The 12,820-nt window shown below is 39.3% G+C and overlaps 1 protein-coding gene across 2 annotated transcripts in view; it reads left to right on the top strand.

Annotated features, from left to right (window-relative positions):
* cdin1 (CDAN1 interacting nuclease 1) overlaps nucleotides 1-12,820 on the top strand; it is a 56,707-nt gene that overhangs the window by 23,399 nt on the left and 20,488 nt on the right. For both annotated transcript variants that reach the window (XM_053335602.1, XM_053335601.1), the window contains 5 exons: nucleotides 1,349-1,428; nucleotides 2,115-2,164; nucleotides 3,928-3,995; nucleotides 5,490-5,555; nucleotides 5,790-5,895. In XM_053335602.1, the coding sequence (XP_053191577.1) occupies nucleotides 1,349-1,428; nucleotides 2,115-2,164; nucleotides 3,928-3,995; nucleotides 5,490-5,555; nucleotides 5,790-5,895 (370 nt within the window). The remainder of the gene's footprint in view (nucleotides 1-1,348; nucleotides 1,429-2,114; nucleotides 2,165-3,927; nucleotides 3,996-5,489; nucleotides 5,556-5,789; nucleotides 5,896-12,820) is intronic.

Below are 12,820 nucleotides of genomic sequence, written 5' to 3' on the forward strand. Positions count from 1 at the left end.
TTATCCATTATCATTTGTCATGAGGTGTCCTAACTCAAGGGGAAAATATAACCCTCTTTTTTCACTGCCGCCTGCACTGCACAAGAGCATGGTATGGATCTGCGTGTGAAGGTACCAATCTCTGAGAAAAATGAGCAAAGAAATAAAGCACAGCCCTGTGCCTCGCAGCTCTAAGAGGGGAGTGTGGGGTTATGGGGTGGGCTGGGGGAGTACCGTGGCTAGAAGAGACTGAAACAGAGAGGAGGTATAGCAAAAAAAAAAAAAAAGAGGTAGCAGAGAAAGATGGAGACAAAGAAGAAGAAGAAACTGAAGGAGAAGAGGGAGTACTGAATGGGCTTTGTTCTTCCTCTACCATCCTCCCTCATTATTTTATCATAGCGTAGAGTAGATGAGTGATCACAGCACTGTTTGTCCTTTCTGTGATTGTTTTCTCAAGGAGCAATGCCTATGAAAGAGCAACAATGAGGGGACGGGAGGACAGAAAACTAGCATCATAGGGGTTTTAACTGCTCCTTTACATGTATTTTTCTATTTATGAAATTCATTTACCACACACTTAATGATCCATTGTGTTTGTCAGTGTTTGTAAATCTAAACCCAAGTCTTTTTCAGTCTTTTTTTTTGGGGGGGGGGGGTTAACTTTCTTTTTTACCCATTTTTATAAATCTTAATAAATCTTCAATCGAAATAAGCTGTCTTGTCTTAAACCATTATATACGGTGCAGTTTTGTAGATGAGAGAGGGAATCTCTGCACAGTGTTGGTACAGGCACCATTCATGCCTGAAATGTAGATAGAAACATTCCTTGTATTGTCTGTAATGCAAGTCTGTCAGGACCATGTGTATATATATCACTAAAATGGCGTGCCTCAACCATTTCGTCACACAATGATACAATCCATTTAATCCAAATCTTTTTAAGAAATGATTTAAGGAATTTTTTGCTGTTGCAGTGCCAGGGAATCAATCCAGAAAGCTTTCCCTTCTGATTTATAATGTTAGTAGAGCAAGAATGGGGATGAGAGATGCAGAATAGTCAGCGTTCATAACATAGATAAACTACATGGTGCTCCTGTGCCCTGGACTGAAACATTTATCTATAGAAAATCTGTATAGACACCAAGCAGCCATCTAATGGACTAGTATGGAAATACTGCGCTAACTGTGGCATGGTGAAATACAGTATGTCAAGCCTGTCTTGTCTATTTTTTTTTTCACTGTTCACTTTCCATTTAATGCAGCAATTAGATGTTTGTCGCTTAGACATGCTACAATATTTGCCTCCATTTGCATATGAATGTTTTTGTGATTTCTGTGTTTGTGTCTTGCTTTTCTCTTTTGTTCTCAGCTTCTAAAACAGTCCTCAACAGCATGCTTAAGGAGCCGTCGTTAATTCCAGACCAGACTTTGGCCAATAACGTCTACCAAGTAAGTGTTTTAAATCTGCAGTGCGGAACTTTTGTTTCCTGTTGTGGCTGTAAATGAAAGTAAACGGTTAAATAGTCAAACTAATGAGTTAGCCAGCTTGACCAGCATTACTCTCTGGTGCACATGCTCTATGGAAAAATCAATAATTGTGGGTTGACATAAAACTCATCACTACTTGTGTGCCAGCAAGTGCCAAAAAGTTGCCATAGACACCAGATTTAAAAGCTATGTATACTGTGAAATATAAGATGTATCTGGCGTTGATAGTCTGGCAAGAGTTGGAATGTAATGGACATTAATTCATATGTAAATGTCCTGTTTTCACAATATACATATATATATATAATTAAGGAAATAGTTTAAATCATTTAGTGTAATGGAATGTTTTCTTGATTATATTGAATGTTCTGTCATATCTAAAGTTTATTGTGCAACTCTTTTCCACGTAACAAATCTACCACTCATGTACAGTGAGCTTTTAAATGTTACTTTATTCGCCTGCCTGACAGACAGCATCAGCCGCTCATGTTTGCTGATGAAGTCACGTGAGAGCCTGCGGTCATGCCTGCCAATCTGCCAGCATCTCCTGTGTTTTCTCCTTTCCCAGCACTGTATGGGCTTCCTTTCCTCACCTCCTCCTACCCACCCTTTTCGCACGCCATAATATTTCTTCCCCCTCTTTTCAGTGCACAATAAATGACTGCTGTTATGGACCGCTGGTAGACTGCATCAAACAGTATCCTATCCCATAAAATTTTAAGCCTGAAATTGACGAGAAGCTATTGAAGGGGATGAGATGTGTCTGGCTTCACCTGACATAAAAGTTCTGCTTCACAGAGGAAGTGTTTCATCCTGCCTGCCATTCCACTATCACCGATACAGGGTCTGGAAGGCGATGGAGGGGAGAGGAGGAGGAGGAGGAGGAGGAGGAGGAGAGGATAGGCTGATCTAAATGCATCTCCATGTGCACACTGTGGATCGGACCCAATGTTCTATGCTACAAGGGGGGAAAAATGACATTCATAAGTCTGGTGTTTAATGTGTTCTTTTGTTTGGTAGTTTATTCAACCCAGCTTGTTTGGTATTTATGTAAATTATGTAATTTTTTATGTAAATTAGAAAAAATATCAAGTATCATTTCAAAATAATTTGAATTTGATTGCATTTAGTTCTGATAAATCTTGATGTGATTCAGCACCATGGAGAGTTCTGGGCACATTAGTCCAAGTTGAGCTGTTTTATTTAGTATTTTATTGCACATTTTATGCAATCCTTATTAAGGGTTTTCCTTCCCTGTTTAGTAAGGGCTTGGCCTACTGTACAGACAGATTATAGGCTATTTGGGGGCAAGCATCTGAGAAGCAGACCAACTATTTCCAGGAGGAGGGGACTTGAAGGGTGTATGTGTATATCTGTATGTTATGGTATGTCCAAGATTTGTGTGCTGGGACTGAATCGATATGTTCATAGCCAGTCAACCTTGCCCCATCCTGCCCTCCTTCTACATCCCCACTTTTTACCTTTCTTTGGCAGTCCTCTCTGAAATGTCAACTTAGAGTCAGTTATTCCACTACGTGCTTTGAAAGAGAGACAATTAGCTCTGAGTACACGTGTGTATTAAGAGCTAAAGAATTAATACAATGTATGTAGTAATTAGAATCCAGTTAGTGAGTGTTGAGAGTAATATTATGCTGTAAGAACTTCATAAGTGCAGGATGCCTTCTGTGACCTCAAGCGGCATGCATCCCGATGCAAAAGGGCATTTATTCTAAAAGCATTTTTCTTCAAAAATTTTAGAAGCATGAGTGGAGCAGCCAGGCCAGGCGCTCTATGCATTTTACCAGATTGACATTTGTTCTGTCTTCCTAATTTAGATAATGCACTTTGGAGATTTGTTGTGAAAGCAGATTAAGTTTGACCTGAAAACTCTGATTGTGCTCTGACTATACATTGGTACGAAGTGAAGTAGCTTTCACTTTGCATAGTAAGCCAATAGACCTTTTTCACAGCAGACATTTTGACATGTCAAAGCAAAGCAGAGGGGCGATTAATAACATTAATAATGGCTGTATTCCACTTCATTTTTCTTGACCCTGGTATAGTTCTTATAGCTTCTTAAGACACTTGAATGGAACTGATTAATGCATGATTTGTTCCACCTCTTTCCTTGCTTGTGAAAAAGGTCTATACAGAAGGCAGATTCCTTAATTGACTTCAAATATACAAATTCACAGTAAAGCTTAAATCACCTCTCATCTGTCTTAACAAAGCAAAGTGGTTAGTGGTTTCTACAGTAACAAATTTTACAGGTAAAATGACTGATGATTTTCCTCCTGGATTTTTAGCAGGCTACTTGTTTGTTTTCACATAACTATTAATTATGAACTTTTGAGACTGTTTGATGATGAACCCACACTCTACCTGAAACATTTTGGTGATTTAGTAGATGTATAAAATGCTGCTGTTGCGGTTTGTTGGAATCCTTGACTTTGTTCTCAGTGCTATTGGCCAAGAGCATGAAGTACTGCTGCGTGACAAACTGAAGGAGAGAAACCTTTCCTTTCTAGGTAAGCCATCTCTTAACCATCTCATCACAACCTCTAAAGTCACATATAGGCAGACATGGACACGACTGATGCAGTAGATGCTGTCTCTTATTGATTTGCTAACAACCAGGAGCTGCTATCAAATATCCTGTTTATGCACCAGCCTACAATGAATATCTAAAGAATGTAATCTTAAAGGGTAACTTTTAATGTGTCATTGGCTTGAAGGTTTGGCTCTCTCAAGTTGCCATTTTTTGGTTTTCTTTTTCTTTTTGCTTGAGAGTTGATAAAATAGGCCCATTTCAGTTTACATGAACATGTATGTCATGTCCATTTTGCCTCCAATACTTTTTTTAATCATTTAATGTTTTAGGTGAAAACAAACTGCAGCATGGTTATAATGTCAACCAATTATGTATTTGTTATAATAATATATTTATAACACCATTGTGTTGTAAATCAAGGTTTGGTATCCACGTGTGAAATTGTAAAACTGAATTTTAAACCCCTTGCCCTCTCCCACCCCCATCCCATCACAATCCTCTAGGTCAGATGAGTGATGAAGGATAAAAGTCATTCCCTCTATCATTAAGACCATATCATTTATTTGGACCTGCAGTGCTGACCTTTCTTCAGGGCTGTACAGAGGACTGTCCTAAAACTGTCAGAGTTCGGGGGGCACAGGGGCCACTAAGGCAGCCTCACCCCATCTGATAAATGGATTGGAAATAAGCTACCCAACAGCAGGGATGGCCCATTAATTTTAATCAAAGGTGATGTAAAAAGGCGATCAGAGACACATGACAATGTCAGCAGCTCACTAGGTGCGAACAGAGGTCCCCATCCTACTCCACACACATTACCACATCCAGGATGCCCCTCTGTACCAGAGGCTTCTGGCAGCCTCTCTGACCTCACTCAGTTCTCTTTCTCCATCCTTGGCTGATGCTGCCTCCTCACCACCACTGACACCGCCACCCTCCATCTCTCCTCAATTCTCTTCCATGCCCCATTAGTTGAGCTTGGCTGGAGACAAAGAGGCAGGCCCTTGGAACCGAATGACCTGGTCAGCCTGAGATTTAATGGAGAAATCAGGTGTTGTAAGGATAATAGCTGAAGCGCGCCAGAAGTCAAGGACAATGGCTGCAGCCTGTGTAGGCAGGGGTCAGGCTTACAGAGGCTATAATGCCAACCTTGTCCCCTTGCTGTATATTTTATAAAGCTCTGCCAAACTGCAAACTGGAGAGCAGCTCTGTAACTCGACTTTACTGGCTTTTGTGCAAAGACAGCGAATACGTGTCAGATGTAGTTAATGGTTTTACTGTGCTTGCTGTCCTCTATTATTATTTCTTCTGCTTTGCTCACACCAGGGAGCTTTGTTACCAGGACCGTGGTGAATGCTGTTAGGTTAGAAGTCTGTGATTGATGTACACAATGTACATACAGTAGGCTGATTACTAACAGTAGATGTTCAGTGAAGAATAAAACTACAATTCTGCACTTTATCTCCTGCAGATGAAAACCAACTGAGAGCCATGGGCTATGACAAAACACCTGATATCATCTTGGAGGTTCCAATTGGTTAGTAATCACATTAAAAATGTCAATATTTGATTTAAAATGACTACCTGGTACCATTTCAAAACGAGGATTATGCGGTTGTCAAAATGTTGTCATGTTAATGCATTATCTTTAATTTGTGAATGATAGGATTAAAAGAACGGAAAATGTTTCTTGTCCCCTCTGGATCTTGTTTGTGTGGCTTTCTTGTCAACAGTTGTCTGAGTGTTGCTGTGTGTTTCTGTTTATGAAAAGCTGTGGAGGGACACATTGTACACTGGATTGAAAGCAAAGCCTCATTTGGAGACGACCACAGCCACCGCAACTATCTCAATGAACAGTTCTGGAGCTACTGGAACAGGTTAATCTTTTCTTTGTATTCTCTGCTCTTTATATTCTGTTTCATTCATAATCTTACCTAATTGCATTGTTATTATTCTGTTTTCATTTGGACCCTGGGGAACAGAGGTTTATGTATGTGAATATGTACGGAATTGTGTCTCAATGCTAAATAATTTGTCAATTGAGAGAACATAATTTTCCTGCATATTTTAGATATTTACAAAGTCTTCTCATGGAGAACACAAAGTTTATTCTATTATTTTCATCATACTCTCAGTATTGAAAACATGGTTTATAATGGCACTGTATGTCGAATACTTTTTTGTCCCTTTTTTTCATTCATTGAAATGCTAGTTCTTGCTTAAAAAGCAGTATATGTCCTACAGTGTCCCTGCCATAGAATTAGCTAGGTAGGTCAATCAAAAAAAAAAAAAGGCTGTGAGAACCTGAAAAAAAAATTCAGCTAACTCAATCTTAAGTAATCAGGTAGATTTTTTTTTCTTCATGTTATAGCACAGAAGAGTCAGGGTTGCTCACACATGGTCTTCACATCCCTGTTTCCTTTGGCATGGGTTTCAGTCACCAAGTTAAAAAGTCCCCCACTGCCTCCATTGGCATTGTTACGGCCTTGGCCCCCCTCAGCCGTGACGACCAGCTGACATGTTGTGACATGGTAGTGGAGTGCCAGGAGGTTCTAAACCCCTGATGCTGTGTCCAAAATCTAGGCACAGTCAGGCTCTCTCTTTGTTTTTGGTTTCTTTGTTCATTTATAGTAATAGTGTTGTGATCTATCAAGACCCAAGCATAGAAAGGAGCTGTTTACCTCCAAAATTAAGATGTATGCACAGTTTATTATGTTGTTCCCAAACCTGAAACAATCCTACCATTATCCAACTATCAGAGATTAGATAGCAAACATTATTCATACCAGGGTTTTCCTGATATGCTGTAGATAACATTTCTATTCAAAATAGCTTGTTATGTTTGTGGTCTTGCAATTTTGGCAAACAATGAAAACTAAATGGGAACAGACATTTTTGAAATTGCTAATTCAATCATATTCATCAGTTCTGAGGACACTCATGTATATCCTATAATTAATGTAAAACAAATCAGTTTTAGGAAGAAATAACTTCCACAATTTTCAAAATATGTTAAGATTCGAAAGATTGATGGTTATTTTGAATCAAATAAAATAAATATAGGGAAAGAATGGCTCCACATTTAGCAAATCTCACCCCTGGCTATAGACAACTGACCTGCTGATGTCACTCAGAAGCTGCCAGCAGAACAATCATTTGATTTTCAGGGAAGATGACTCATTCAATATCATTGAGCAGTTGAAGTGTGGGAGATGATGTCAAGGTCATAATCAATGGTGTGTTTTATTTTTTCATAGTTTTATTTGGAGATGGCCTGCTTCCAGAGAGAAAAGCTCTGTCTTTTCTTTTTTTTTAACTATTGCTGATGTCAGGAACTAAAAGTCACTGAGGTGTGAATTTAAAAAGGGCTCATTTCGTCTTTGTTGGGCCTCATTAAATGCCTCAAAAAATTGGAGACTGAGAAAGGATTTGTTTAATCTCCATAAAAAATGTAACATGTTTGATGAGAACGTACTTAAAGGATTACTTTCTCAGTCTATCGAAATCTAAAATAATGTAGCAGTGAAGAGAGTTCATATCATTAGTATTACAGGCAGCATGACAGGAAAATCAGATGTCCGCATAAATACCTTATTGTCAGTTTGCTTTCTTTGTTTGCACTGAAGAAAATGGAATTAATCTGTCTTTGGTTTGCCTCTTTGGTACTAGTGGCATTAGTTTACAGTAGGTCAAAATATCATAATAGTAACAGGCTGATCAGACAGTTAGGGTTAGTCTGAGCCTTACATATTTGCCCAGGGGTGTGTTTCATTGATATTCACTGGGGCGGCCTTGTCCGAGTGTATTAAGGAACTGACAAAGTAGATCCCATCATGTCAGCCAGCAGCCCGGTCAGATAAACATTGTCGTGTCAAAAATGAAAAAAATGTCAGTCCCTTCAGACCCTACCTTTTCCAGCACCCTTGTAATTTTTAATTGACATTTACTGTTGACATTTCAAAATGTGCCTCATCTTTCTCTTATTGTTAGACCTTATGCATCATTGTCTGAGGTACAAGTGTATGCGTGCTTGTGCATGTTTGTGTGTAAAGTAAAAGCAGTGAATTTGGGGTCAGTGCTTTGTAGACACAAAAGCATAAACCAATAGAGACCAAGGGGACAAGAGAGTGATGGGATGACATCATCTTTCTGTCGCTTCTCATTAGTTGGTTTTAGTTTATGAGACGAGCCCTTAAGGGCTGGTGTTTGGGGTGTTTGTCCATTCCTTCATCCCTCAAACTCAGATTTCAATGCTTGACTCCAAACCTTATGGGTTTCTCGTAGACTGCCCTTGGAATTGCACAGCAGTGCTTGTAATTACTTCATTGCCCCTGATTGACATTTCCAGTGATTTGCTTATTTTTCATGAATTCCCTCTTTGCTTTAACTGAGCTGCTTCACCCATTGCTTGTGTTAATTGTTCTTGGTTTGCCCTCAAGCATTGCAGAATGAGCTATGGGGACATGTTTTTGCAGACAGAAAGAAAAAAACATAACTAATTTTCCCTCCAAAGCCCTCACCAACTGCATTTATCATCCAAACAATAGTCTTGCCAAAACACTAACCCCATAATGAACCCCTCTTCAGTGGAGTGAGGGGTAATGGCGCTTCACCTACAATGCTCCTAAGAAAAAAGAGAAAAGAGAAAAAAAATGGAGAGAAAAACAGTCTTCTGTAGAATCAAACGGCGTGTTCAGGGCCAGCGCCTGGATGAGATGGCGAAGCAGCAGCTATTGGTGTCTTCCAGCCATCAATCTTAGCTGGTGGCGTTCCAGAGCCAGCGAGCCCTCTGCTCTGACGGATGTTCAGATAATTGAGTTATCCATCTCGCCCAACTATCAGAGTTGCATAAAAATTATTCACCTGCTGGTGAATATTAAACACATAATGAGCCTCTTGTGTGTTTTAGGAGAAGTGGGTAAGGTTAAACACAGCATGTAATGAAATATGGACTCTGGTGTGGTACCACCTTAACTGCCCCTCCTTGATTATGGTGTACTTAAATCAATTATGGTTGGCAAAGTTCCCTCGTTACTCTACTAGCATCCGCTTAAGTTCTGGCCTTGTATTTGTCTAATTAGTTTAGTTTATTAAATGCTTAATTCAGAATCTATTTACATAATGACTGTTATTTGCTTTCCTTATTATTTTTGCTCTTGAATTATTGTGATGCATTTGCCAAAATTATGTAGAAGTAGGGATTTTGGTTGTTGCCATTGTTCATTGCAAATATTATCTGTGCTTGTGGTCACTGTGAGATTTAGTCACTGAATATGTGTGTGAAGTCACTTAAAAGCTGTGTATCTGCAGCAGTGGACAAAATACAGAGAAAAGAAGTGTTGATATTTGATGGATGGATAAATAGATGGGTATATAGATCTATGATAAGTCCTCATTGTTAGGAGAGAGTGTATGAGTGTATCATGGCTTGGACAAAAAAATTCAAAAAATAAATCAGTCAAAACATTAACAATACAGACTTTCACATCAAAGCGCATTAACAAAGCCAAAAATCTGACAAAAATGGTTACTAGGGTTCCTCTTAAATTGATATATAGTGCCTGTCTTTTGTATCTTGATTGTCTAGTGTTGCTTGTTAACATCTTTTCCACTCATAGTCAAAGTTCACTCATTATTAATTGGTCAGATTATGAGAGATCTTTGTGCCACTTAATTGCTCTGCATGCAGCAGTTGTGTACCATGAAAGAAACAATAGAGTAAGTCAGAATATACTGTACCATTTGCCACAAAATAGCTTTTTCAGCATACAAGCTACTTTTCATTGTATTATAACAGATTAAAACATTAAATGTAGAGTTAGATAAATATATTCAGAGCCTCATCTCTTTGCTGTTCACCCTTTTCCCTCCCCCAGTCCACCCAAGCCAACACAATGGACAGCTTGTGTGGAAATGAGCACGGACACCAGCCCCCCCCCCCCCCCTCCGAAAGTCAATCAGCTGTGAGATTCGTAAACTGCAAATGTGTCAGAGTTGAAAATGTTAGCTCTCTTAATGGAGGCTTGAAAAGGTTAGATCTGATAAAAAGCTGTCAGCCGTCCACAAAAAATGATTTATAGCAATATAATGGGACAGTATGCCTCATTTCTCCCTCATATGAAACGGGGGTTAAGACTTTTGGGTTTGCCATTATACATCATCTGTCTTGACCACTTGGAAATTTGTTGAGACTTGAATGCACGCACATGCATTATGTTTTATCAGGCTCTTTTGTTTTAGCAATTTTAAAGTCATACACTGCTGTAATGTGGATAATTTATGTCCGCCCATAATTACCAGCAGAAAATTCTCATGCTCCAAAAGCGCATATCCATCTCCATTCAAATCTGTTTTGTGCAAATGAGATTAGTGTGTGTCCTTTGTTGTAATGTTTTTTTGATGTACATAATGAAAGCAAAACTACAATAAATGAGGAAGTCATGATTTTGACGACTCTCACCAGACTGTTTCTATAACATTAGTAATCTGCTCGCTGACACATTGGCTAATGACTGGACAGCAATCTGATTTATGTGATGTTTGATATTAGTTGACACAGCTGCAATTAGACATCTTGGGTTCTTTGTGAACTTTTTCCAATTATATGTGGAACTGTATGCTGTAGATTTTACAGCTGAAATTGCATGGTAATTCTGTTAAAGTCTGAGAACCGTCAATCCATTTGCGACATCAAATTAATTTTTTGATTCAAGATATTGTACACTGGCGTCCTTTTTTAAATGGACGTGTCCATCATTTTTTGTTGAACTTTTTCCAAAGCAGTGGTTATTAATGAATTGTGTGGTGCAATGTGTTGTAGACAATCCTCACTGATGCACTATTTGCTTGATAAAGCTTGAAAAGCTTTTATTCCTAGATCCTTAGGTGTTTGCTTCCATTTGCATGAGTGGTTACATTAGAATACATGCCTTTGTGTTACAAATAGCCAGGTTATGTGTTCCCATTTAATTCAATTGTAGCATATGAGTAATATAAGCCTCAGCAGCAGCGGGGCCATCATAGAGCCAGAGCAGATAGGAGATGTCACCTGAGAGAGGGCGCCCACAGGCCGTGGCTGCTACTAATCCAATGAGGCTGGACATAACAGGGTGTCCCCGAGGACAGGTACTGGCGCTTCTAGGGTGACAATGTGACACCTCCAAGACCTGTGCCCTGCCATGCCTTACCTCACCTTCCTGTCATAGATGTGCATAACAGAAAAAAGAAGAAAAAAACTGTCTCAATAGTAGCCTTTAAAAAATAACTGATATCCATATATGTAATCATATGGATACAATGTTTGATGAGTATTTGGATAGCTGCATTACTGCCTATTCCACACAGTTCTATGGGGTTTTAATGTCTTGACATTTCTATTAATTGAATATGCGAGGGAAAAAAGTAGAGTTAGTGCTTGAGCAAATATGAGTTTTCCTGGTAAAGCTTGTGCAGTAGTGCCTAGAACATTGCCTTCCTCCTATTTATAGTTATGGATACCCCATGCAGTGCAGGAACGTGGCCTCTTTTATTGTTTCCTTTGTTATGACATCCTCTTGTAGAATATTCCACAGCTAGAAAAATAGCTATCCACAATGGTGGTTCCTTTAGGGCTTTGCAAGTGTTTGTTTTAGGGCACCTCAGCACACAGAAGTGCAATGCTGGCCCCCAAAGCAAAAGCAACTTGGAATATTAATGGCAAATGACAAGTCAGCTCTGATGCTTCAAGGATTTCATGCTTTTAAGGATGCACATTTGGGTGCATTGTTTAAGGCGTCTGGGGTGTAATCCGCACTCTCAGGTCTCCAGCATCCTCAGGATTTAGCTTTGGTTAAGCCTCCACATCTCCTATTTATTTGAGTAGGGTTGTATGTGTGCATTATCCAAATTTGTCATTTACCATTGAGTGTGAGAGCAGCTTTGACACGGCCGCTGTGTATATAAACGAGGAGCGGGACAGAAAGCGGCACCCTAGCGATATATATCCCTCCTCCTGTCTTTCTGCTTGCCTGCGACACTGTGAGATGGAGAAGAAAGCCTCAAGTAAAATGAGGTGCAAGCATGTCAACGCCATGAATTCCTGTTTTGCTATGGAACTTTTTAAAAGATGAACGTACATGCTTTTGTCAGCTTTCACGATGTATGTAGTCAGACTTACGGAGACACACTTTTTTCCCCCCATTTTCTCAGTCTCTCTGCCTTTTCACCCTTCTTTTTTCCTCTGCAGTGACCTTCTGGGTTTCATTCCCAGGAGAAGTCAGCAGCATTTGTCAAAAGCACAGTGAGTAAGTGGGCAAGGATTAGAATGGCTTTTGTAAAACTCATTCTAACAGGAGAATCTTCATGGTTGCCTGACCCCCAAAAAACATTCAGGTCCATACTATACCCAATGTGACATGAAGCTTATAGGGATATTTTCCTGACATAAAGACAGCCCAGACAAATAGATTTTATAAACTGTGTTGGGAGTTTTTTTGCACATCACACAAAAGCATGTGTGTACAAAAGAGATAACTGAAAAAAGGAAGATAGTTATAGGGACATTTATTATCACACAACGGGTGAGCGTTTGTATCTTGCTGAATTCATCAAAGGCTGGAGGGAATTTAAGAGGACGTTATCTTCATATATATACACACATTTAAGTTCAAGAGATATAAAGCTATAACAACAATATTTTTTGGAGGACCTTTGGTTCATGAGGCCTTTTTAAGTATTTAATTTCATGCACTTCCACAGCTGTTTCAAAAGAATGCTGCCCAACTAAAGGGCTTAAATGCATCTTAACCTATCTATAGGAGGGAT

Source organism: Scomber japonicus, chromosome 16, assembly GCF_027409825.1.
Source record: "Scomber japonicus isolate fScoJap1 chromosome 16, fScoJap1.pri, whole genome shotgun sequence".
Classification (NCBI taxonomy): domain Eukaryota; kingdom Metazoa; phylum Chordata; class Actinopteri; order Scombriformes; family Scombridae; genus Scomber; species Scomber japonicus.